At 39.8% G+C, this 25,878-nt stretch overlaps 1 protein-coding gene across 1 annotated transcript; it reads left to right on the forward strand.

Moving 5' to 3' along the window:
* Positions 1-36: 36 nt before the first annotated feature.
* Positions 37-25,468, forward strand: LOC131233994 (26S proteasome non-ATPase regulatory subunit 13 homolog B-like). The gene is made up of 6 exons (XM_058230935.1): positions 37-410; positions 5,399-5,845; positions 16,488-16,568; positions 17,735-17,931; positions 18,071-18,170; positions 24,877-25,468. The coding sequence occupies exons 1-6, from the start codon at positions 261-263 to the stop codon at positions 25,060-25,062; spliced, it is 1,161 nt and encodes a 386-aa protein (XP_058086918.1). The 5' UTR covers positions 37-260; the 3' UTR covers positions 25,063-25,468.
* The last annotated feature ends 410 nt before the right edge of the window (positions 25,469-25,878 follow it).

Below are 25,878 nucleotides of genomic sequence, written 5' to 3' on the forward strand. Positions count from 1 at the left end.
ATCGTACAGCCTCTATAAAAGAGGAGAAACACCTCCCAAGCCATGCTTCTCATTTCAACCCCTCGCCGGAAGAGAGAGAGAGAGAAGAAAACAGAGACTCCTGAAAGGTAGAAGAAAACGAAAGAAGAGAAAGGAACCGAGGGTTTTAGGTTTTCTTCTCAAAACCAAAAAACCGCGCTCTCTCTCTTTCTCTCTGCAAATCTCATCATCTCCTGAATTTTCCTGCATTTCAAGCAAGATCGTCTGCAGATAATCCGTCCATGGCGGCTCTGAAATACCTGGAATCGCAGAGGGATGCCCAGCCGGAGCTCGCCGAGTGGTACAATTCTCTTGCAGATCTCTATCAGAAGAAGCTATGGCACCAGCTCACCCTTAAGCTCGAGCAGTTCGTCGCCCTCACCGTCTTTCAGGTCTCTCTCTGTCTCTTTCTCATCTCTTTCGTTTGAATCTGTTTCAATTTCTTATTTGGCGTTTGTGTTTTGGGGTTTGGTTTTGGGGACGGTATGTTTTGGATTTGGTGGGGTGTGGATTTGTTAGATTTGCGATTTCGGGGAGTGTCTTCTTGAGTTTTTAAGTTGGGGATATGGGGTTCGAGTGGAGCGAAGTTTTAAAGCACCGAGCTGTTGAGTGTCTGTGTAATTAGGGTTTTGATTGAGGAGTGCTGAGTGTACTTGCTTAGGTGAGGTGGATGGGTTTGTGGCACACGTCCCAACTTTGGAACTACGCGTGCGAGATCCGTGCAGAGCATGCCTAGATGAAAACTCAGGTTGGCCTGCTCATCAAGGAGGGCATAAATGTATGTTGAATGTGGCCTGCTGGATTTTTAGGACATTTCATCTGTTTCTCATGCAAGTGGGGCTTGCCTGATGAGTGGGGCGGGTCTGATTATGGGCAGGGGCATACTCCTGGTTCGCCCCACCTGATGATGGTCCAGATCTTACACCGATGTGCTATGTTTGCTTGTGTGTTGCTAAGCCCCCACATCCATCTTACATGCGCAGGTTGCCTGTCTGTCCTTTTTATTTGATGCTTTTGGTGTAATAGATAGTTAGCTTGCCCGGGAAATGACCACTCCTGTTATCTAGGAGTTGAGTTGTACGGGTGAGGATTTTGGGAGTAGTTGGGTAGCTTTACAGGGAGTAAAATGCCTAGTTTAGTGGTGCGACAAGTGAAGGGTGCTTGGAGTCAGTTGCTTGGTCAGATTTTCCTAGAGTAAGGACACAAAATCACTGGCAGGGGCACCGGGATGAGTTGAAGGCTGTAGTATATTAATCAATCGCAAAAACCCATGCTTGGAAGATTGGTTTCTGATACAAATGGCGAGGTCTGCTGTTTTTGCTATCCAAGCTAGCTTGGTTGGTCACGAGGATTGCAGCTTGCTTCGGCCCAATGTCCAAAAGAAAGTACAAGGACAAGTGTAGTCTAGCGAAGACTCGCCAATCGATTAGTAATAGACATAATCAAGGCCCAAAGGGCGGCCGAAGGCATTTGGAGACCCTTGGGGAGGAGCGAGGAGGTCTTTCAGTAGCCCTCTCTTTGATAGGCCTTGGTATGCCCTGGCAAAGTGCCTATGGGAGTCGTTCAAGTGAATGCTTGCCTGTATATAGGCTAGTCTCCAATGGCTGTTCTCGTAGGACCATAAAGGTCTAGTGCGCGTCTACCACATGTGACTTGCTCTGCTGACTTTCATTAATGGGATATTGATTTGGCATTACTGTTTCATTTTTCAACATTAATGGGCCATCCCAGGCATTAATGACTATCACGCATCATTCATGGGCAAAAGTGCCATTCCTACATATCACATTGCCAAAGGTTCCCTAGGTCCAGGTTGGTGTGGGGAGGTGTGTTACTTATGCATTCTAGTATTTGGGTGCTGCTTGAAGATGGACCTTGCGTCTAATCCCCCTTGGGTGATGGGCTCTGGGAACCCTCATGACTTTGAACAATCTGTTCCTTATGCATCCTTGGGTTTTGAACCACCTTAGGTGCCGAGCTATTGCACGAAGTGGAAGTAGATTCGGCTGCGGGATAGGGGCAGCATCCATTTCAAAATGTTTCACGTATAAATAGGGAGGAAGCAGGAGTGTGAGTGCATGATTCAAAGTGGGAGAGGCACTTGGTTCAAAGGATCTTTCAACTAAGCCTCAAACGATATCGGTAGTCTTTTGGTTAGTTTAGACCTCGAGATATTTCTCATCGAACAGTAATAAGTTGATCAACCTAGAGTTGAAATCGTGTTTTTTTTTTTTTTTTTCCCTTCTTCCATTAGCAACCATGGGGGTGTGGGATCCAAGAATCTTCATCATCATGGTATTAAAAAATGTTAACATTACAGTCGTGAGGGCTGTTACATAATGGTAATGGTGGTGCCTGTTGTGTGATGCGGGGTTGTACATAACGCCTGATTTGAAAAAAAAAAAAGAGTCCACAAAAAAGGCCTGTAATAGCCGTTATGGGCCCTATTCATTTTTTCATTTTTAAAAAACCATTATGACCTATATTAACGGCCAATAAAGTTGGCCGTTATGGCCACCATTACTTATTTACTGTTATTGAATACCTTGATCATCATCATTATCCAAGCCTTATTCGTACTAATTGGAGTTGGCTTCACAAATCCTGTTATGCCATTCCACTCTATCGATGACCATATCCTCAATTATACCATGGTCATGAAGTCTTTTCTTCCTACCTCCACCCACGTCTTTTTGGGCATTTGCCCTTTTAGAGCCTTCAACTTGAACCAACTCACTCCTTACTGGTGTTGTTCTTGGACTTCGTTGCTTATTGCCAAATAATCATAGTTTACTTTTCCTCATATTGTTACCTATTGGTGCTTCTCTTTAGTTCCCTCGAATGCATTCATTTATATTTTTATCGTTCCTCATTTGCCACTATCCATCTCAACATCCTCATTTCGCCTACGCTCATCCCATGGACTTCTTTTATTTTTTGTTTTGTTTTGTTTTGATTTTTTTTAAAAAAATTTGAAATGTCATGCCAATAGATCCCTTGGTCGCTTATGAACATGTTGCTGTCGCTTATGAACATGTTGTTATTTAACTACTTAATGTTATGTCCCATAAAGCATGGTTGTTCTTTTAGTTATCTTATAAAATTTTCCCTTCAGTTTTAGATGCACATCTCCACTTCATCCACCAAGCTCTAATTCTATGAGCAACATCCTTCTCTATCTCTTTGCTCTCATGAGTTTTATTTATTTATTTATTTGAGAGGCATGGAATACTTTGCTCTCATTAGTTATTGAGCAAGATATCGAAAATAGGTAATTTGGGGTACTCTTTGGTTAGTAATCTTAATTAGTTCCCATTTCCACTCCTATTGTTACTTGCATTCCATATACTCTATTTTAGTTTAACTAATTTAAAAACCTTTAGGGGCTGCTTGCTTGTTGGTTTTTATATTTCTCAGCTTAGTAATTCCCTTCGTGGCATAATCCTTTTAACTGCATGCTGCACCCCTTGGAATCACGCTTCTGCTCTTGCTTCCTACCTGTTTATATTGAAAACATTTTGAAACAAAAGCTTCCTTGCTCCTGCACCCAAATCTGTTGTCGCAAATAAAGTCATTTCTTGATTTTTATAAAAACAAGTTTGGTTCTCACTTTCTGGTTGGTTTTAACATTCCCCAGGAATTCCATTCCCAAGCTTTTTCCTAGAAAACCTGCCTAGCTTTTTGCTGGGGAATGAACAAAATTTAGACTTTCCGGAGAAAAAAATAGGCCAATTCTAACATTACCCAGGAACCTGAAAACCCAGGTAATAAATTGTCCATCCACCAAACTGGCTCTTAGATTCTAAAGCATCCCTCCATAGTTCTAGCTTGTCTTTACCCCCCTCAATTGCATTCAATATCATTGATGGAAAAATGATGTTTAGCAATGGCTTAAAAAAATTGTTGATGTTATGGATGGTTATGGGATGAAATCCAATAGGTTTTTGGTGTAATCTTCTAGGACCTAGTTTACCTTAAAATTAAAAGACGAATGCATCGTTCCTCCTTCCTCAAAATGGCCCTACTCTGCAAGTAATTCTTTCAATATCTGATCATGGGAAATCTAGATATCCTAAGCTTTAATGTTGTATGGTTGATTTATTCTTTTTATTTATATATTTAGTTTAAAGTATTTGGGCAGAGAGGAATACTTGTGTGTTTAAGAAGACCAGGTCGCGGTCATGGCTTTCATTATGTCTGTATTGTAGATGTTGGCTTGTAGGGGTAGTTGATGTTGTTCATAGGATGTGTGGCGGTTCCTCCGTGGGTGTTTTTAAAGCTATTTTTGATGGGGGTAGCAGGGGGTATTGGGGTTTTTTCTTTTTCCTTCTTAAGTATTAGCATTTTTAATTTTTAATTTTTAATTTTTATAAAGAGAATCATGAGGGGACTAAAGTCTGAATACAAAGGTCCGGACGACTAGGACCTTGAAGGACAGGACTTGTGGCTAGATGACTAGACTCCTCACGAGATTAAAAGAAATATTTAACGTAGATGCTAAGGATCCGATCTCATTAAAGATGTAGTGAAGCGCCCAAGGTTCATCTCTCAAAGAGGCCAAGTGAAAAACATTTTCTGCATGGCCTTCAATAATTGTGGAATAGAATGAGGGCGGAAACAAGATGTGAAGACCCTCTCGCAACGCAATTGCTCCTACATGAGCAGGATGGTATAGAGTAGTGGGCCTGGAGAAAGCACGGATCACTCTTCGCTTGTAGTCTTTGAGAACACCCCAATGCCTGCCCTGCCGTTTGGCCTCTAACAGCCCACAAATATTCCTTTTGAAACATCTGCCATGGGGTGGGGACCATGCCATGGGAGCCTTAGGTCTGAAAGACAATTCACTGCCACTCAATTGGTCCTTTCATGGTGGCCTTGTAGAGTTGACTAACAGTTAGAACAGAGGTTGAAGCCCTTAGATGGGCGGGAGTACAAGAATCTCTAGCCTGTGCTTTTGATGTAAGGGCAATATGCTCAAAAGGATCAGGTGGGGCAACCCGATAATTTAATCCCCTATAGGAGTTTTTGATCACATTCGTGCACATCTTTGACATTATTGAGACAAATGCCCCTCTTGGCGTGCTTCATTTTCAATAGCAGGCTACTCTGAATACAGATGAATTCCCCTTGCTCATGTGTGCACACACACATTCCTTTTTAGTTGTTTTGGTGAGGTATACTGTGCTTGATTGGTGTCTCTCTCTAGTTATGCATTATGGTTTCTATTTTCAAGCTGTGACTTGGAAGAAGTCATAATTGTAGATTTGTGTTTTTTCCTAGTTGCGAGCCTTGTGGCTTTTGGGACTTTATGACTATTTTTTCTTCTTCTTCTGGATTCTTTTGTTCATTTGCTTCTTTTTTTTTTTTTTTTTTTTTTCAGGCTGGTGATGCTCTCATACAATTATATAATAATTTTATCAGCGAGTTTGAGACGAAGATCAATCTCCTAAAGCTTGCACATTTCGCAGTCATAGTTTCCAGACAGTATTCAGAAAAGGAAGTTGCCATTGCTTATCTTGATGGGGTGATTGACAAGCTTCTTGCTGCTAGGGAATTGCGGGTAGAGGAGCCGATCCTCTATGTGAAGATGCAAATGGCAGCATTCAAACTTGAGATGGGAGACCAGAAAGAGTGCAAGAAACTTCTGGAAAATGGAAAGACTACACTGGATAGCATGACTGATATTGATCCTTCTGTTTATGCGAGCTACCATTGGATCTCCTCTCAGTACCATAAATCCCGTCAGGAGTTTGCAGAGTTCTATAAATGTGCACTTCTGTATTTGGCTTACACAACAGTTGAAACTCTTTCAGATTCTTTTAAGCTGGTACAGTCATTTTCTTTTAGTTGGAACTCTATTTCTTTTGACTGTTTCACAAATATCAATGGATGATGTTTTGTCTAGAATGCTTGACATGCTAAATGTAGCTTGGGCAATTCATATCCAATCCACAAATTTGGTACTCTTAGGGCCTGTTTGTGAGTGTGGATTCCGAACCCCCTGGATTCGGAACCCCCCTGGATTTGAAATCCTCCTGTTGTGTTTGGCACCCTGAATTTAGAATCCCTTGTAATCCAAAACTAGCTATGCTGCATAGTATATTTACAGGGGTTTGAATTTAATTACTAAATCAATTTTAATATCTCTAAATAGTGTATGTAATGTTTGACACAATGGTTGTAATAAGCCTGTTAAAATATATATTTTGCCCGAAAATGATTAAATTCCAAGTCCCGGATGGGCCACAAGCACAAGATCACATCTTGAGTGATTAACCAATGATTTTAACTGTTGATTTGCATGGGCAATGTTTGGACGGCGCTGATCATTGTATTAAAGTAATTATATTGATGCAATTGATAATCTAATTGTTTTGGGATATTATCAGTGGGCCATGTGCCCAATGGATTAATAGTCTAGTGACACACATGTTACTCATGCAATTCTTGCAAGAATTTTAGATGTAATTCAAGCTTTTACCTTGGATTTCAAACCCCCTCTTTGAGGGGATTTGAAACCCCCGGTTACTTTATGGTGCCAAACATACAGGGTATTTGAACCTCTTTGGCATTACAGAAATCACAAATGGGTTCACATTTCTAGGTCTTGGGTCTATAATATCAGCTGGTTATATTTAGAAGACAACATTGCTTGCTATCTTTAGAAGAACATTGATGGAGGAAATCAACCATTGGATGTAGATGTTTCTCGTATGCCATTTAAATAAACTAAAAAAAGCTCATGAAAATTTTATTTTTTAGGAAAGAGATTAACTTCATGCTGAGAGAATTAATTGCAAATGCGCTGCTCTTGATTGAGATTCTTGTTTAGAACTTGACTTGTCCTCAATATTATAAGAGTTCTAGTCATAAACATGATTTTAATGCAACATGTGGGATCAAGGTTCAAATTGCATGCTTGTGATCAAGTCAATGGTTTTTGCACACGTTCTTTTGTAGTTTAAGATGTTTCCTGAGAACATTGAACATTTTAGATTTGATAGCATATGAGTTTCCAGACATAAACATGTTTTTAATGCAACACTGGAGTACAACTCAAGCCACAAATGTTCAATACTTTGGGATATGTTATTGATTTGAAATTTCTCAATGCATTCTTTTGTGTCTTTGATATTACTTATCATGTGACCTAGGGAATGTTGAGCATTCCATATCCACCATGATGCATAAGTTTCTTGTTGAATGACGGGCTAGATGTGTACTTATGGGCCATATCATTTGATAATGTGACTCCATCTAATGTTTTGATCAAATTTACTTCACAAGAAAGAAAAAATTGCAGAATTGGTCAAAATAATTGAATGAAGATCATTGTTCGTGCTATTTCTGTCCAAAGGGTCAAGGTGAAAACTATGTTGGTGTTTTATGCTGGGTTAGACAATCTGGGATACAAGGAAAGGTACCAAGAGTTACAAAGGAATAAATGCACTGCAGAACACCCCATGGACATTTGCAAGTACCTTATCTGTGGGTGGATAGGTTTTTGTATGGATGGTGGGGTCTACCAATTCCGCATTCCAAGTTAAGCTTTTTGCTTGAGAAGGCGAAGGCTTGCTTCAGTCTCAAGCGCAAAAGGGGAAAAGAAACGTGTAATAATAACCTGCAGTGGACAAATTGATCAGAACTCATTGGATACCAATTGACAACATACAACCAAACAAAGGGGGCTTTGGAAGTTAAGGCGAGACCCAAGAGTGCACCAAAGGGCAAGCGCTTGGACTGTTAATGCAGGGGCCTTTTCCCACCGGGCTTGAGTGGGGTAGCCTGTGGGATGCATGGACACACTCGGGGTGGGCTGCCCGTGTGAGGCGGAACCTATGTAAAGTGGGGCCCATGAGGGGGGTTCGGCCGAGGTCCTAACCCATGAGATGTGGGGCTTGGGCTATGAGATAAAGGATTAATTCGCTGTGCTATATCTGTTCGAGCTTTTAGAGCAAGTGGTTAATTGTTCTGCATCAAACTGGTATCAAAGCGGGGGAGGTCTCGTGTTCGAGACTTCTCACCGGGGGTGATTAATGCAGGGGCATTTTCACACCGGGCTCGAGTGGGGTTAGCCCCTGGGATGCAGGGACACACTTGCAGTGCGCGGCCCATGTGAGGCAGAACCCATATGAAGTGGGGCCCACAAGGGGGGTTCGGCCGAGGTCTTAACCCATGAGACGTGGGGCCTGGGTTATGAGGTAAATGATTAATTCGCCATGCTCTATTGGTTCAAGTTTTTATAGCAAGTGGTTAATTGTCTTGCATTAACTGTGCTTTGAGCGTCTAGGACCTTTGCAAGTGCCATGGGTGGTAATGGCTGAGAAGAGTGGTTGAGGTAGTGAATGCACCTCTTATTTATAGGTGGGGCTCATCTGATCAATTTTGTATGGATCCAAGCTTCCAAATGAAAAGCGCCACTTGTCACCTAGTTTTATGTTGTGTTAATGAATCAATGGACAGGGATATTAATGCTGCTGAGCCAAGACATAATTTATCGTTGCTTGTTAATGATCACTGTATTTTGGAATGGTCAAATCTTGTGGATCACATCGATGACATCAACGTGAAATCCAAGTCCCTCCTCTGGATGGGGCCATTCCCCTACCCCCAATTATCCTTCTACCCTGTCAATCCCCTTTAGGGCCAACATTTCCCTCTTCGTAGTTGTCTTGGTAGTTGCCTTTCGCCATCCATTAGGGTCCATGGTACTCCCTCTGTCTATCCTATCGGCACTAAACCCTATCGGTCTTTTGAACCCTATCACTGAGAGAAAGCCCAACCATCGATTATTCTTGTGTGGTGAACCTGTTTGGTTCCATCAAGGCTGATGGCTTTTCCATGTCAAGCTCGCACGGTCTGGGGGACTTTGCGTTTGTGACATTTTGAAAGAATGCTCTTCAACAAATGAGCATTTATGCATTGAAAATTATTGCTCAAGCTAATTTGTTCCTATTTGATTTTATGATCATTTTCTTTTGGGTCCTTTTATTTAGCCTTCTATGATTTTTTCATTGAGAAATGGAAGAGGGGGAGTGGAATTAATATGACTCCATAACCATGGTACTCCCTTAGTCTACCCTCTTGACATTGACCCCTATCGGTCTTTTGGACCCTATTGCTAATAGAAATCCCAACCAAAAATCATTCTTTGGTGAACCCTTTTGGTTCAATTAAAAGGCTGATGGCTTTTCCATGTCGATTCCGCATGGTCTGGGGGGCTTTGCATTTGTGACATTTGAAAGAATGCTCTTTAACTAATGAGCATTTATGCATTGAAAATTATTGCTCAAGCTAATTTGTTCCTATTTGATTCTATGATCATTTTCTTTGGCCTTCTAAGGATGTTTACTTTGAGAAATGGAAGAGAGGGAGCAAAATTAATAGGAGTCCAAAAATGAGGTGTTGGAACATAAAAGGAGAGAACTATATTATTTTGTAAGAAATTTATGGAAGAATGCCGAGGAAGAAGTTAATGTTGTTTTGTATCAGAGGGGTGAGTGCATTGGGAAAGTGACAAAAAATGTTTTTAGAGTATCTAGAGGATAAAACCACTCTCATTTGGAAACTTGGTGGTGGAATGATGAGGTATAGAAGGCTGTTAGTGATGATTTCAAAGTTTTGCGTGGGGTTAGAAATAAGGAAAATTTAGAAGAACACGGAAATGCCAAAAAAAGCTAAGAAAGTAGCAAGTGAGGCTAGACTTACGGCATTGATGCTGGACATGAAAATTAAATATGATATGCGAGATTTTAGGCTTAAGATCACGTTGGTTCAGAAACAATTACACAAATTCCATATAACACATGAAAGTCCAAACATTCAATTAAGGGGAATTTATGTGGGTCCAGGCTTACACATGATAGGGCTGGATCAATAAAATTTATGAACCAAACGATGCTTAAAGATAAGAAATAATCATCCACACATCCATAGTAATCAACCCCTAATCCAAGGGATTTACCAATTTCAATTCAGGGAATCCTAGGGTGAGAATAGGGGTAAAATTTGGGAATTTAGGACCATCTAGAGTTAGGGTTTATGAAAAACAAATATGAGAGAGTAAAGGAGAGGAGAGAGATGAACCAGAGAAGTACCGCATGTGTGGACAATAACAATGGCCCAGACGCATGTACGTGTGATCCCGGCCGCATGTGTGTGGGGCTCACTATTCAGAAAAAGACCACCTTGGCCCTGGTCGGCTAGGGATGGACTCCAAAACCTCCAAATCTCAGCTCGATTCGATGTACGGTTTGTGCGTGGTGCTCTGCCGAAGTTTCAGCCCTCCCGTAGGGCCAGATCCTGAAATTCTGCTGTGGGGAGGAGAATTGCTGTAATAGATGATTGATTCGAAGTGTAGATGATGGGGTGAGATGAGAAGAAGGGATGGTAGAAGATGGGTAGTAGAGATGGCGATGGATGGGGGCGAATCGAGATAGATGTAGCTTCGCACCACGGTAGTTAACCCTTCGATGAAGGGAGGGCTTCGCACTCAATTAGGCTTCACAACTCAAAGAGTAGGAAAACACAGAATTTTTATTAATCTTCAATGAATGAAAAAAACTACAAGGGGTGTCTATTTATAAGAAAACCCTATACCCTAAAACTCGCGCCATGTGCGCAACCTATTACTTGGCGATGAAGTAAACCAAAATAAAAATTAATCAAAGAAATCTAAAGCGTCCATGATGTTTTAAATAACATTAATAAGCAAAACCTAAAATATGAAATCCATCTGACTAGTAGGCCACGATCTTGAGATCCCATGATGGGCTTTTCTTGGCTATCGGGTCCACTCTCTTAAACCAAAACTTCGTCTTCTAACTAGGAGGCCCTCCGTAGATGTCGTCATCGATCCGGATCAACGGTGGGGCCCTCATTCTCTCACGTACATGCGTAGGGGGCGGCGTGAGTGCGCGTGCGCGTGTGATGTCCCCATCAATTCTCTCCGACTACGAAGATTTCACCATTGGCGAAATAAGACTCTTGAACCGCTCCAAGATGTCAGGCTCAAGTCTCTGCAACTCCTCCTCAGTAAACCACGTATTGTCTGAAGCTGGGCGTGACTTCCATTTAACCAGGTACTTTTGAAACCCTCCGTCCAACGTGAATATTATCTGATGGTCCATAATATACTTTATTTCATCTCTAGGTGTGAGAAGGGTATGTATGAGAGGTAGGGGCAGGGAAGATGGGTCGAAACGGGTAGGTATGGGAGGTTGAGGCTGAAAAAATGGGTCAGGATGGGTATGTATGGGAGGTAGAGGCTAGAAAAATGGGTCGGGAATAGTAGGTATGGGAGGTAGAGGCTGGGAGAATAGGTCGGGATGGGTAGGTATGGGATGTAGTGGCTGGGAAGATGGGTTGGGAGGGGGCCATGGATCAAGGTAAAGGTCTGGAGAATCAGGATGGTTAGGTGATAGGCTGGACAATGTATCAGTGGTCCCCTGAAATGCAACTAGATCTTCCACATTTAATGTACAACTAATTCCCATGGAAGGTGGAAGATCTACCTCATACGCGTTGAGACCGTTTCGTTTTATAATTTTGAATGGTCCAGCGCTACGCACGTGTAATTTATGAACAACTTCCTGAGGGTACCGCTCTGGCATGATGCAGACCATCAGAGTCCCTTACATTGAATTTCTTGAAATGTTTATGTTGGTCTGCAGAAAGTGAGTAATGTTCATGATTAATCGTGATCTCCTGCTTGATTTATTGATGCGATGAATGAATGTGATTTGCAAAAAACTCTGCAGACTCTGATGGCCCATGAGACAATGACATAAGGACAAGATCAATAGGTTTCCAAGGTCTATAACCAGTAGTGTCTTCGAAAGGACTTAGACCTGTGGACCTATCGACAAAACTATTAGACGCAAACTCGACTATAGGTAGTACGGTGGCCCACGTCCTGGTGTGCTGTATATCTCTCATAGGGGAAAACTCATCCGGTAGATTATCAGGAAAGACATCATGAAACTCATCCACTACCAGAATGACCTCGGTGGGTAACTCTACACTAGCCTCCTGACCACTTGCCTGAGATTGAGCATCTTTCCCAATGGTGGGGTTTGCCCTGGCGATGGTCTTTAGTCGGGTAATGCTCACATCAAGTTGTTCAAAGCATTGGTCCATTTCCAAGCGCTTATCCAAAGACTCAATTTGCTGGGACAACTTGTTTAGTGACTCTAGCAGTTGTTCCATGTTTAGTGTAGGGTGTAAGCCAAAATTCAGAAATATAGTTGTCAAAATATAAGACTTTTAATTTTTTTTTTTAAAAATATTTTTTAAAAAGAAATAGCCTAGTTTCTAAAAACGAAAAAGGAAAGTTTCTGAAAACAAATTAGGAAAGTTTCAAAAAGCAACATACTTTCTAAAAACGAAAAAAGGAAAGTTTCTAAAAACAAATTAGGAAAGTTTCTAAAAAAGCAACCTAGTTTCTAAAAACATAAAAAGGAAACTTTCTAAAATCAAATTAGGAAAGTTTTTTTTTTTTTTAAAAAACAAATTAGGAAATTTTCTAAAATCAAATTAGGAAAGTTTCTATAAAAAACAAATTAGGAAAGTTCCTATAAAAAAACAACCTAGTTTCTAAAAAAAGAAAAAGGAAAGTTTCTAAAAATAGAAAGTTAGTTAGTTTCTAAAAAAGAAAAAGGAAAGTAAACTAGTTTCTAAAAAGAAAAATGAAAGGAAATTAGTTTCTAAAAACAGATTAAGAAAGTTCCGAAAAATTTAGTTTCTAAAAACAGAAAAGGAAAGTTTCTAAACCTAGAAATAGAATGCTAAGTTAATTTCTAAAATAATTCAAATAAGGGGATAACAGAAAATTTCAGCAGCTTATGTCAGGGTTTATGGACTTCTAAACAGCCATATATGATGAGAATTGATGCGTAATGGACATAAACAACTAAACCCTAAACATGTAATGCATTCCCCCTAAGAACCCTAAGCTTTAATACCAAATTTGATGCAGGACATGAAAATTAAATATGATATGCAAGATTTCAAACTTAAGATCATGTTAGTTCGGAAACAATTACACATTCTATATCCCACATGAAAGTCCAAACATTCAATTAAGGGGAATCTATGCGGGTCCAGGCCTACACATGATAGGGCTGAATCAATAAAATTTATGAACCAAAAGATGCTCAAAGATAAGAAATAATCATCCACACATGCATAGTAATCAGCCCTTAATCCAAGGGATTTACCAATTTCAATTCAGGGAATCTTAGGGTGAGAACAGGGAGAAAATTTGGAGATTTAGGACCATCTAGGGTTAGGGTTTATGAAAAAAATATAAAAGAGTAAAGGAGAGGAGAGAGACGAACCAGAGAAGTACTGCACGCGTGGACAACAACAATGGCCCAGACGCACATGCGTGTGATCCCGGCCGCACGTGTGTGGGGTCCACTATTCAGAAAAAGACCACCTTGGCCCTGGTCGGCCAAGGATGGACTCCAAAACCCTCAAATCTCAGCTCGATATGATGTATGGTTTGTGCGTGGTATTCCGTTGAAGTTTCAGCCCTCCTGTAGGGCCAGATTCTGAAATTTTGCTGTGGGGAGGAGAATTGTTGCAATAGATGATTGCTTCGAAGTGTAGATGATGGGGTGAGATGAGAAGAAGGGATGGTAGAAGATGGGTAGTAGAGATGGCGATGGATGGAGGCGAATCGGTATAGACGTGGCTTCGCACCACGGTAGTTAACCCTTCGATGAAGGGAGAGCTTTGCACCCAATTAAGCTTCACAACTCAGAGAGTAGGAAAACGCAGAATTTTTATTAATCTTTAATGAATGAAAAGAAGCTACAAGGGGTGCCTATTTATAAGAAAACCCTATACTCCAAATATTGCGCCATGTGCGCAACATATTACTTGGCAATGAAGTAAACTAAAATAAAAGCTAATTAAAGAAATCTAAAGCGTCCATGATGTTCTAAATAACATTAATAAATAAAACCTAAAATATGAAATCAATCTGACTAGTGGGCCACGATCATGAGATCCCATGATGAGCTTTTCTTGGCTATCGGGTCCACTCTCTTGAACCAAAACTTCGGCTTCTAAGTAGGAGGCCCTCCCTGGATGTCGTCATCGATCCAGATTGACGGTGGGGCCCTCATTCTCTCATGTACGTGCGTAGGGGGGGCGGCGTGCGTGCGCGTGCGCATGTGATGTCCCCATCAGGCATATGATTATCTTTGCAAGAAATTGGGACAAGAGAATGTGAAAAAATGTCTTTAAACTTGTAGAAACGAGAGAGAGGAATGGTAGAGACCTTAGATCACGTTAAATGCATTAATTAAGAGCAATGGTGAAAGGGTAGAAAGGCAGATGAGATCAACGAGAGGTGGAGAACCTATTTTTAGGTGATGATTGCTCCAAAGAACTTTGGGTTAGGAGGATTTATAACCTCAAATGAGGTTGTAGGCGATATAGATGCTTTCGTACAATTAGGATATATGAAGTGAAAGAAGCTTTGAGAAAGATGGAGAGAGGGAAAGGTCCTCGGACCATAAGGTATACTGGTAGAGGTTTGGTAGTGCATGAGATATTGGTTTATTTTGGTTGATAGAGTGGTTCGGCTAGATTGTAAGATCAAAGAAAATGCCAGACGAGTGGAGAAAAGTACCTTGGTATCTATTTGTAAGAATAAAGGAAACATACAAAGCTGCAGTAACTACCTTGGGATTAAACATATGTCACACAATGAAATTTGAGAGAGATATATCAAGCAAAGATTTAAGGCGTAGAGATGACTATATTAGAAAATCAATTTTGGATTTATGATACGAAGGTCAACCGATTAAGCTATTCTCTTTACCCAGACGGCTGATGGAGAAATGTAGGGAGAGGTGGAAAGATATTACTCGTCTTTATTAACTTAGAGGAAGCATATGATAGGGTCCTTAGAGAATTAATCTAGTGGTTGTTGGGAAGGAAAGGAATTTCAACGCGATATATTGACATGATTAAGGATATATGTTTGAGGGAGTGGTAACAAGTTTGAGGACCACTAGTGGAGTGACAGGTGAGTTCCCAATTATTGTAGGCTCACACTAGGGGTTGTGATGAGCCCATATTCTTTTCACATTGGCAGTGGACAATTTAATGAGGCATTTACAGGAAAAGGTCATACAGAGTATGTTGTTTGCAAATGACAAGTTTTGATTGGTGAGATGAGGGAGGGGGTAGAGGGATGCCTTGGAATCTAAAGGTTTTAAATTAGTTGGATTAAAGCAGTATACAGAATGCAGTTTTATTATTGATAGGAGTGACAATGAGGAATTAATTGACCAAGAAGTACCTAAAAGGACCAGTTCTGATATCTTTGGTCGATAATTCATAGAATTAGAGCTGGTGGATGAGTTGGAAATGTGCCTCAGAAGTTTTATGCAATCACTGCATACCGATGAGACTGAAGGGGAAATTTTATCGTATAGCTATAAGCCGATGTGCTTTATCGTACATGATTACTTGGGTAGTCAAGGAACAACAAGTTCATAGGATGAGCACAACTAAGATGAGGATGTTGAGATGGATGAATGACAAGACAAGGAAGGATAGAATTAGAAATGAAGGCATTCAAGGAAATTTAGGAATAACACCAATGTGTAATAAGATGGGGGAGAATTGATTTTAGATGGTTTCACCATGTGCAGCGGAGACCAAGAACTGCACCGGTTAGGAGCGAGTTCAACTTGAAGGCTCTAAAGGGTAGGGGGAAGGCCCAAAAGGATGCGAGTGGAGGTAGTAAGAAAAGACTTGATACCTATAATTTAGCTGAGGATATGGTCCTTGATAGAGTGGAATGGTAGAACAAGATTGTGTAGCTGAATCCCTGTTAGTTGGGTCAAGCCAAGGTGTCGTATTGGTTACGTAATGGCTTGATCTGTTACGTGTTGTGAAGTCATAACGGCCTTCACTGAAAAAAAAGAACGGTAACGGACTGTTAGGGGGTTGTAGTGGCCATTACGGACCTGTAACGGTCTGGAGCCGTTACGCATGGTGACCGGAGAAGAAAAAAACTGGTGCGTCTTCTTCTTCCTCTTCTTCTCCTTTTTTGTTTCCCATCTTTGCTTTGTATAAGCAGCAACACTCTCTTTTCCGAAGGGGAAGAAAGTTCTCTCTCTTCGATGCAAGTGCGTCTCTCTCTCTCTCTCTCTCTCTGTCTTTTTAAAAGAATGCTGCATCTCTCTCTCTCTCTCTCTGTGTGTGTGTGTGTGTGTGTCTTTTCAAAAGCATGCTGCAATGTGGCCTCGTTATGTCCAAGCTTTTAAAAGAGAAGGTCCAACCTGTTGGACTATAAGTTACAAGATCTGGACTCTTGATGCTTTCTCTTCTTTTATATCTTCATAGTTAACCTGTTTAATATTGGACCCAATTAAAATTATCATTGATATTTTTTGTCATTGATATCATGTTCCAGCTCGACTAATTTCCTCTTATGCTTATTTCAGGACTTGGCATTTGACCTGTCCCTTTCTGCACTACTGGGAGATAACATCTACAACTTTGGTGAACTGCTAGCTCACCCAATTGTAAGATAAACTCCACTAATGTTACAATGCATTAAACTTTGGTTTGGAACATCTATGGCTTCTGTTGTGTATTATCTTGACCGTGATGCTTCTGTTCCTTTCACTCGGGAATGGTTTCTGGCTTGAATTTTGAGACATGGTGTCCAGATCTTTCGATCAGGCTATACCATCTGTTGTTTTGAATTGGAGGTCAGAAATTGGCACGTCCCAATTGCGGATTCATGACATGCATGTGTGCTTGCTTTCTACTTGCATGCCCTTCATTCTTTTTTTTTTTTCGGAAAGTTTGCCATATCTACGTGTGCAAAGATACATTTGCAATTTTGCATGATGATGTATTGATGTATATTACAATATAGAGGTCTGCAAAGAAATCTCTCTCTCTCTCTCTCTCTCTCTCTCTCTCTCTCTCTCTCTCTCTCTCTCCCTGTCTGTCTACCTGCAAATGCAGCTACAATTTTGTGGTCACTTAAAAATGCAGCACATGCGTATTGCATATGCTGTACTGGTGTGTACTGCAATGGTACGAAGTTTGGGTCGAAGATAATTTGGCAAGGCGTAATTGATATTTGGGAACTTGTGAAACATTGAGACGAATTTGGTTAAAATGGAATTCTTCCTCCAAAAAAGATATAAAACATTTGTTTTGGACTTCTTTTTAAATTTAAATATTTAAAGAATTCTGTTTTATAATTTAAATATTCAAATTTTATTTTACTGATAAAATGAATTGTATGTGAATTATCCAATAATTCACAAGTTAGTTGGGATAATATCTTTTTTTTTTTTTTTTTTTTAAAAGATTTGTAATATACTTTTTTTTTTCCTTCAAAAAATTGGAGAATTTCGTGACAGATTTATATGAATGTATAATTTAATGCATGGTTGGATAGAGAGGGAACTGCTCTGTTTTTGTTGTATTTATTTGTGCGAGTACATATTCATCCATGATCTCTGTGTGTGTGTGTGTGTGTGTGTGTGTGTGTGTGTGTGTGTGTGTGTATAAACTTGTATAGGTCCACATGCATTGATGCATAGCCCATTTATGTAGGTTTAGATGTGTTTATGTATGCATATGTAACGTGTTCATATGTATGCAATATGCAGACAAACATGGATAATTGGATATTGTATGTATACCTAGTTTGCTTTCTAAATGACTGCAGATAAAAAGTCTTTTGGGGACGAAAGTGGAGTGGCTTTATTATATACTTCAGGCATTTAATGCTGGTGATTTGGTTCGTTATCAAGAACTCTGCCATGTCCATAGCGCTGCTCTTAGTGCACAGCCAGCGTTAGTTGAGAATGAGAAGAAATTACTGGAGAAAATTAACATTCTTTGTTTGATGGAAATCATCTTCAGGTCAGCTTCACCAATTAGGCCTAAAATTGAGCAGTTTTGACATGATTGTATTATGAGTTCTTTATTGGTCTTGAATGACTACAATATTGATGTTTTAATTCATTATCGCTGAAATGGAATGCGTCTTGTTTTCTTGTAGTCGCCCCTCAGAAGATCGAACAATTCCATTAAATATCATTGCAGAATGCACTAAACTGTCTATAGAAGACGTGGAGTATCTTCTCATGAAAAGCCTCTCTGTAAGTCTCTACTCTGTAATGTCATTCTTTAAACTTCATGTTTGGGGCATTTGGGCCTGTTTGTGTGGCCTTTTTTTTTTTGTTTTCACCTATAGTATCCTGTGCTTATTCGTTGGATGTGTCCCTGGGATTACCTGATGTTTGCTGAATTTTACATATTATTGTTGGTTTGGAGTTCCTCTTTGTTGCAAGATTCTTCCATTTTCCCAACATTCCTGTTTTAAAACCACTGATTTGCACTTACAAACTGGATTCTTGTGGCAACAATTCTTCTATTTATCTAATGATATCCTACGAGGCTATGCTGATCATCCCTATAATGACCATGGTCGTGACCCACACAGGGTTTGGGCGAACGGTAAGTGTTGTGGGTGTGCTCCCCACAGATGCGAGTTCGATTCCCCTCCCTGGGATTAACTGATGCACGTGGTTTGCGGGTGATTGTGTGCATCCGCAGGGAATAGTCTCGCCTTAAAATGGGGCGGGAGAAGCAACTGGGCGTATCGTATGCGCCAATTGCAATTTAGCTAATAAGCCCGTGGATATTGAGACACCTTGACGTCATAAATAAGAAAAAAGAAAAATAAGAAGACCATGGTCGTGGATGTGGAGGCTTTGCACCATCTAATCATCCTGATTAGCATTCTCAAGGCCCTCCTATTCCATTTGACGTTAGAATTCTCAATACATGTCGGGATCACTGTTTTGTCACAAGGAGGATCAATTCACATGACCTTTAATTTTAGAATCTTTGGATCAATACACAGATTTTAAGAAAATCTTTCTGTGGAAGTTTCCCCTTTAATAGTTACAACATACACAATTCCTAGATGCTTTAAACTTCTTTCTAAAAGCAGGCAATTCCTTGCTCCCACTACCGCTTCGTGCAACTAATGTTGTCTTTCTTCTTGTATCTGATTCATTAGTGGGATGGGTCTTTGATTTTTCTTTTATCTGTCATCTTTCTCTCAATGTTCATCACAATCCGCATTACGATACTTCACTGTCAGCAGAAATTATAGATGAAAGTCTTTTATTGTCTTGATTGGTGCTTACAACTATTGAATGCTTATTCCCAAATTCTGCAAATATATGGCTGAGTTTGCAAACCATAGTAGCACTTGGCATGTCTTCTCTGATTCGCATGATACCCAGAACATTCAAGATTAGGATGCAAACATATTTAGGATGTGATGCTATTACTACTGTGGATCAATAAAGGATGGGGAAGATAATCACCATGGATTCTCTGTTTGAATCTTCAAACTACAAATTAATTATATAAAAAAGCTTTAGCATTAGGTACTTTGTTGATATTGGCATTAGCATCAAGAAAATCTTTTTTTAATCTGATGACAATTGCATTTCTATTCGATGATTCAATATGATTTAGGTCCTGATATTTACAATATCAGTAATTCGTCAAATGTATGTGTAGTGAGATTATTTTTCTTCATTTATACGTCGCTAATTTTTTGTACTGTACTATGTTCCCGTACTCATGTGGTTAGTTTAAGGTCTCAGCTATGCTCATTTTGAGTCACTTTAGACTCGTGCCCTTTCCATTGTTGGCAGTATTTCTAACAAGGGCGTTTCATTTTTATTTTTATTTTTATATATATATATATATATAAATTGTGCCTTGTCAGTGCGTGTCCCCTGTCCATGAGCCTAACAGATCTTAGACATGGGTTGTACACAATGTTTTTATAACAACTATTATGCTTTAATGTTTGCATATTTTGTACATAGAAAACTGTTTTTTAAAAAGGTTTATTGTTTACTTATATACAGAATTCTATATACAGATAGTTATGATGTATGTTTTGTAAGTGGGTTCAAAGTGGAAAATTCCAACCTCTGAATAATTTGTCTCCAGTTTGCAGTTTTCAAGATGCTTTTCTGTGACAATCTGCGGAAGGTATCATAAAATGCTCCGAAGCAGTATTAGGTCCTCAAGATTAATCTTTTGAAAGGTGGGACTATGGGTATATGGGGGATGAGGAGGAAATTGTTTCAGTGGGACCTTTAGGATGCAAGGTAGGCTAAATTCCATTTGTGTATTGGTAAGCAATCATTTCATTATGTGATACTGTTGTGGAGAGAGTTGAAAAATAGCTTTTGAGATGAAGAAACTTGTCTTTTGGAGGGCGCATCATCCTCATTATTTGATGCCTTTGTTCTACGAAGGCTGGATAGAACCGAAAGGAGGTTTTGTGGGAGGGTGCTGACGAGAAACACAAATCCACCTTGTGGTGTGGGGTGAAGTTTGTAAACTGAAGAGGCTTGGCGGGATAGTGATGAACTTGTGCAAGGCATACTGCACATATGGGGAAATGGCCTACTCACATTTGGAAGTGCAAGAGACCTGTAAGAGTGATTTCTTTTGGTTGTCTTGTGTGGAGGGACAGAGTTCTTACCATTAATCATTTGAGGTCAAGAACTACGGTAATTCCTAATGTTTGTATTATGCGCCTTTGATGTGAGGTAGTGGTCAAACATCTGGTCATGCACAGTGAGTTTGCGAGTGGAATTTGGCAGAAATTCTTTGGTCTTTTTGGTGTTGAATGGGTGATGTCAGGGTGGTGGATTCCTAATGGTTGTGAGTGTAATTCCTAATGTTCATATTATGGGCCTTTGAAGTGAGGTGGTGGTGGTCAAACACCTGGTCATGCACAGTGAGTTTCCAAGTGTAATTTGGTGGAAATTCTTTGGTCTTTTTGGTGTTGAATGGGTGATGTCAGGGTGGTGGATTCATGAATTTCTTAGTTATGGTAGAGGGGAAAAGTGAAGAGGCACTTTGGTGTCTTGTTCTAATTGCAGTCCTATGGTCGATTTGTAAGGAATGCATTCAGTAACAAGTCATATTGAGAGAGATTCTTCAGAAAGAGTAGTCAGTCCAATGGGCTTTCGATGATTTCTTGACATAATATGATTTCGATCTTATTTATTACGTAAATCTGAATTTGTATTTGTTACTTGAATATTTGTGTTGATGTTTTGGAAATTTGTCTTTTTGAAAGGCACCATGTTTGAGACCATCACGTATCCGTATCATAGCTGATAACTGATAAAATGAGGAAATTCCAAGGACTGCAAGATTTTATCCTTGCATTTTTGTTCTTTATTTGGCAGGAAAAGATTTCGTGGCACATTCAATAAGCCAACTGTTTGTTAAAATGAAATTAATTTTGTGGCACGCTCAATAAGCTAACTGTTTAACATAAAAATTAGGATGTCATGTCTAGAGTGCTAAGATAAATGTTAAAGGAATCCCCTACGTGATGACTTTAACTAAATGATGACCAGTTTTATATGCCTCCCAGGGGAGTTCTAGACTTTTAGTTTGTAATCACCGCCATTAATCATCCTCATAGCATTGTCCCAACTATTTGGCGTGGGCTTTGCAAGTCTTGTTTTTCTTATCATTCATATAATCACATCTAAGGTCCTCTCTGTGTAAGTATACAAGTCTTCACACCCCTTATAACAACCTTGATCCAAGTCCTTTAGGTCTTCCCTCCCTTTAATCTCTCCCATCTCTGGCACTTGCCTGAACCATCACAATCCGCTCTCTGTCATCTTTTCTCCAGTTGGGGCCTCATTCCTGAACCACACATCCATCTCAACATCCTTGTCTTTGCTACTTTCTGCCTTTTAATTTCGAAGAAAAGAAAAATAGTTGCCATATCTTGTCAGTTTAATACATGCTTCAGCAAAAGAAGAAGAAGAAGAATCTACAAGTTGTTGTCTGTTTAAGCATTGGAAGCTCAGCAATTAGCATTGGCGAGATATTGGAATGGGATTTATCAAGTTGCTTTTTTGTGACTGTCAGGGAGGATGATTTGACCGAGGGGGAAGTTAGAGTGATTTGCGAAGATATTGCAGCAGGCAATTATTGGGCATTCCATTTGGAAGGTGCTTTTGTACCTCCACTTGGGAGATGGAGGTTCTTGAACCTTGGTGTGGCTTTTTGGCTTCTTATGTGATGATGAGATCAAGTTCTTGGTCTCCATGCTTAATGTTTTTCTTTTCCTTTGTGCCTAAGGATTCTGATGTCAGGGCCATTTCTGTGGCTATTCTGGAGTTTGGAAATCCCTCTGTTGATTTTGGAATTTGTTTGCTTTGATGTAATGTTCTTTTATCATCATCATAGCATTGTCCCAGGTATTTGGGTTCAGCTGATCTAATTTTCTTCTCTCCTTAAAGTGTAGTGTATGCCACTTTTTGTAGGCCATGATAAATTATTATTTTTTGAAGATTAGATTAATAGATTAATAGATTGGGGAATTGTTTGGGGTCAGGAAGAGAAGAATAGGGGGGACAATGAGGACAATGAAAGAAAATACATTTAAGCTTGGATTTTTTATTTTTTTTTTGGTTGGTTGCTTTTACCCTTTTCATTTTTTTTATAAAAAATATCATCATCACCTATGCCTGATCTCAACTAATTGGGGGTGGCTACATGAATAATCCTCATTTTTATGTACTTTATAGTTTATACATATCTAAAAACCACACTCAAGTACAACTTAGGCTGACCTCAATAAATGGCCATGAGCTTTAAGCCCAGCCCCTGGCCCTTATAAAGCAGCCCAAGCCCAGGAAAACTGGGTTAGGCCTGCCCTACCCTTTATAGTGATTGGAAAGCAATAGGAGGTTAGGAAGCAAGAGCAGCACCTTGGTTACAGGATTTCTGCTCCTGAGGCTGAAAGTGTATGCACTAGAGGAAGAGCTCTGAAATTGGTTAATCAGAGGACTGTGTGAGGAAACTTCATGTTCTAAAATATGTATAAAACGTAGTATAACATTTTGTACTATTTATGTGGTTTTAATGGATTATAGATAAGGTACTTTTGCTTACATATTTACCTTGATGGTGAGTTAACGTGGCATTTGCAGGAAGAGATCCCATAATGTATTTTACTTGCAGATGACATAATTTTGATTGATAAGAGGATGGAGGGTGTAAACACAAAGCTAGATTTATAGAGGTGTTTTAAAATATAAAGGATTTAAAATTGGTCGGACTAAAACAGAGTATATGGAATGCAATTTTAGTAACAATAGGAGTGGAAATGGGGAATTATTAGTGTAGATTGCTGATGAAGAAGTTTCCCAAAGTTGACCACTTTCAATATCATGGGATGATAATGCACATGTAGAGATTGAGAAGGATGTTGCCCATAGAATTCAAGGGGGGTGGGAGAAATGGAGATGTACCTGTGGGGTTCTATGCGATTGTTGTGTACCACCCAAACTGAAAGGAAATTTTATAGGATGGCTATAAGACCAGCCATGCTTTATGGGACAATGTTGGGCAGTTGAGGAACAACATGTCCACAGGATGACTGTATCTGAAATGAGGATGTTGAGATAGATGAGTGGCGAGACAAGTATAAAACTAGAAATGAATGCATTCGAGGGAATTTAGGAGTAGCACCAACAGGTAACACGATAACGGAAAATAGACTTAGATGGTTTGGTCATGTGCAATGGAGACCAAGAACTGAGCTGGTTAGGAGTGAGTTCGTACAAGTTGAAGGCTCTAAAAGGGCAAGGGGAAGGCTCAAAAGGACGTGGGTGGAGGTAGTAAAGACTTGATACCTGTGGTCTAGCTGAAGTTATGGCCCTTGATAGAGTGGAATGGTGGGAATCCCTAGTTAGTTGGGATAAGTCTTATATTGGGGGGTGGGGGGTGGGGTTGGTTTTCGTAGATGTGTTTCTATGATGTTTCATTCGTACAACATATATGCTTTTCAATAAGGAGCCTATGCCTACAGCAATCTCCACTGATAGTAGCACCTAGCATCCATTCTTTTTTACTTTGGGTAATATCATGGTACAAAAGTAGAAAGTGTGGGTGCCACAACCAATTAGGGTTGGAAACAGATAGTGATTCCCCCTTTCAATATTATTTATCAATTAACTGCAGGAAAATGTTATCATGTAGTGTTTTGAGGCAGTTCCTGACACTCCTGTCTGTCTGATGCCAATGCTTGTTGGTTTGGAAGTAATGTAGGTCCCATCATAGAAGTTGCAGCAAACCAAATGGGTTGTAAGTCGTAACTCTGGTGATTGGTGACTGGGCATCAAACAGCCATAACCCAATCAGGGACATACCTGTCAGAGATTGACCAACTGATCACTAATATAACCCTCTTCTTCTTCTTCTTTTTGAAAAAAAAAGAGGCTACATGAACTAGATGTTTGGGGGAGGCAATTACCATATTTTGTCCCGTTAGCAATGCTGATTCTCAAACTGCTAACCTAAACAAAAATCTGATGAAAATTTCAAGCTGCAGGGCATGGTTTGCTCGCAGCAAGCACTAAGAAATCACAGGCTGAAGTTATGATCTAAGATCGATAGGGTCCCATTTGAAATACAAAAAACATCAATTTCTTGTCAAGATAAGATTAAGAACTGGAAAGAATCTACAAAGAGTGTGATGCTCCCATAACAAGAAACTCAGAAGGCAATTTCTCTCATTGGAAGTTCCCTACATTATATTGGAGACTTGAGAATGTAGAGATTTGTTACTCTATTGATTGACTACAAAATTATATTTACTGTCGAAACTATTGTAGACTATATAAATTTGTAACAGTACATGCATCTCCATAGAATGTGTATCATTTGTTGATGTCATGGGTTTTGAAGATTGACTACGAAATGTTTTAAATGCTGGGAAAATTGTCCCTGCAGGTTCATCTCATTGAGGGCATAATCGATCAAGTTGAAGGAACGGTTCATGTTTCATGGGTGCAGCCGAGGGTTTTGGGGATACCCCAGATCAAATCGTTGTGCAGTCGGTTGGATAACTGGGTGGAGAAGGTGCACACTGCTTTGCTATCTGTTGAGGCGGAAATCCCTGATCTAGTAGCATCGTGATTTGTGAATCTTGGCACCTAGTTTTCTGTCCCCTGTAACAATCTACGGCTCCAAGGTAGCAATGAAAAGGAAACTGCAGCTCCGAGTTGAGGTCCTTTCTGTATTTTCTTGTCTGATTCTTATATTTTTGTGGAAAGGGCTGCTTTGATGCCTGACTGCGAGGCCTGTATTTTTTTAAAAAAATTTCATAATTTCTTCTAAAATTGCTGTTGGATCTTGAGGTCACTGAGTAGTGGATTGCGAATTGGCAGATTCGAACGACTGTTTTCTGCTTTGCTTCCATGAACCATTAGGTGGTATGTCGCAGGTAGTGTGTCCCACCTTTCAAAAAAGGGTGGTCTAAACTGAAAAGAGGGCATTTAACATTAAGATAATATCTGCTGTTATGGAATGATGGTTTCTTGAACGACAGTCACTGAATTAAGATAATTGTCAGTGATATTGTTAATCGCTCTTTTATATATATATATATATATATATATATATATATATATATATATATATATATAAAATAAAAAAAAATATATATATTTGTTTCCTGAATCTCCCAGGTCCTTCAATCGGTGGTCTATGATAGATGGCTACAAAACTGCAAATGACCTGGGAAGAAGCTAACAAGAGATTGAACAACTAGGATCCATCATCTCAACGGTCTGGGTCGATGAACCATTGGCACTCACCTTTACATAAAGGGTCCAGCAGTGCAGTGATCATGTCCTAAAGAATTAGGGCACGTGATATCTTCCAGACCCTAAGGCACTGTTTGGCGAATTCATCTCATTTTAGCTAACAGTATTTAGGTATGAGATACTGCAG

This window comes from Magnolia sinica, chromosome 18 (genome assembly GCF_029962835.1).
Source record: "Magnolia sinica isolate HGM2019 chromosome 18, MsV1, whole genome shotgun sequence".
In the NCBI taxonomy this organism is placed as follows: Eukaryota; Viridiplantae; Streptophyta; class Magnoliopsida; order Magnoliales; family Magnoliaceae; genus Magnolia; species Magnolia sinica.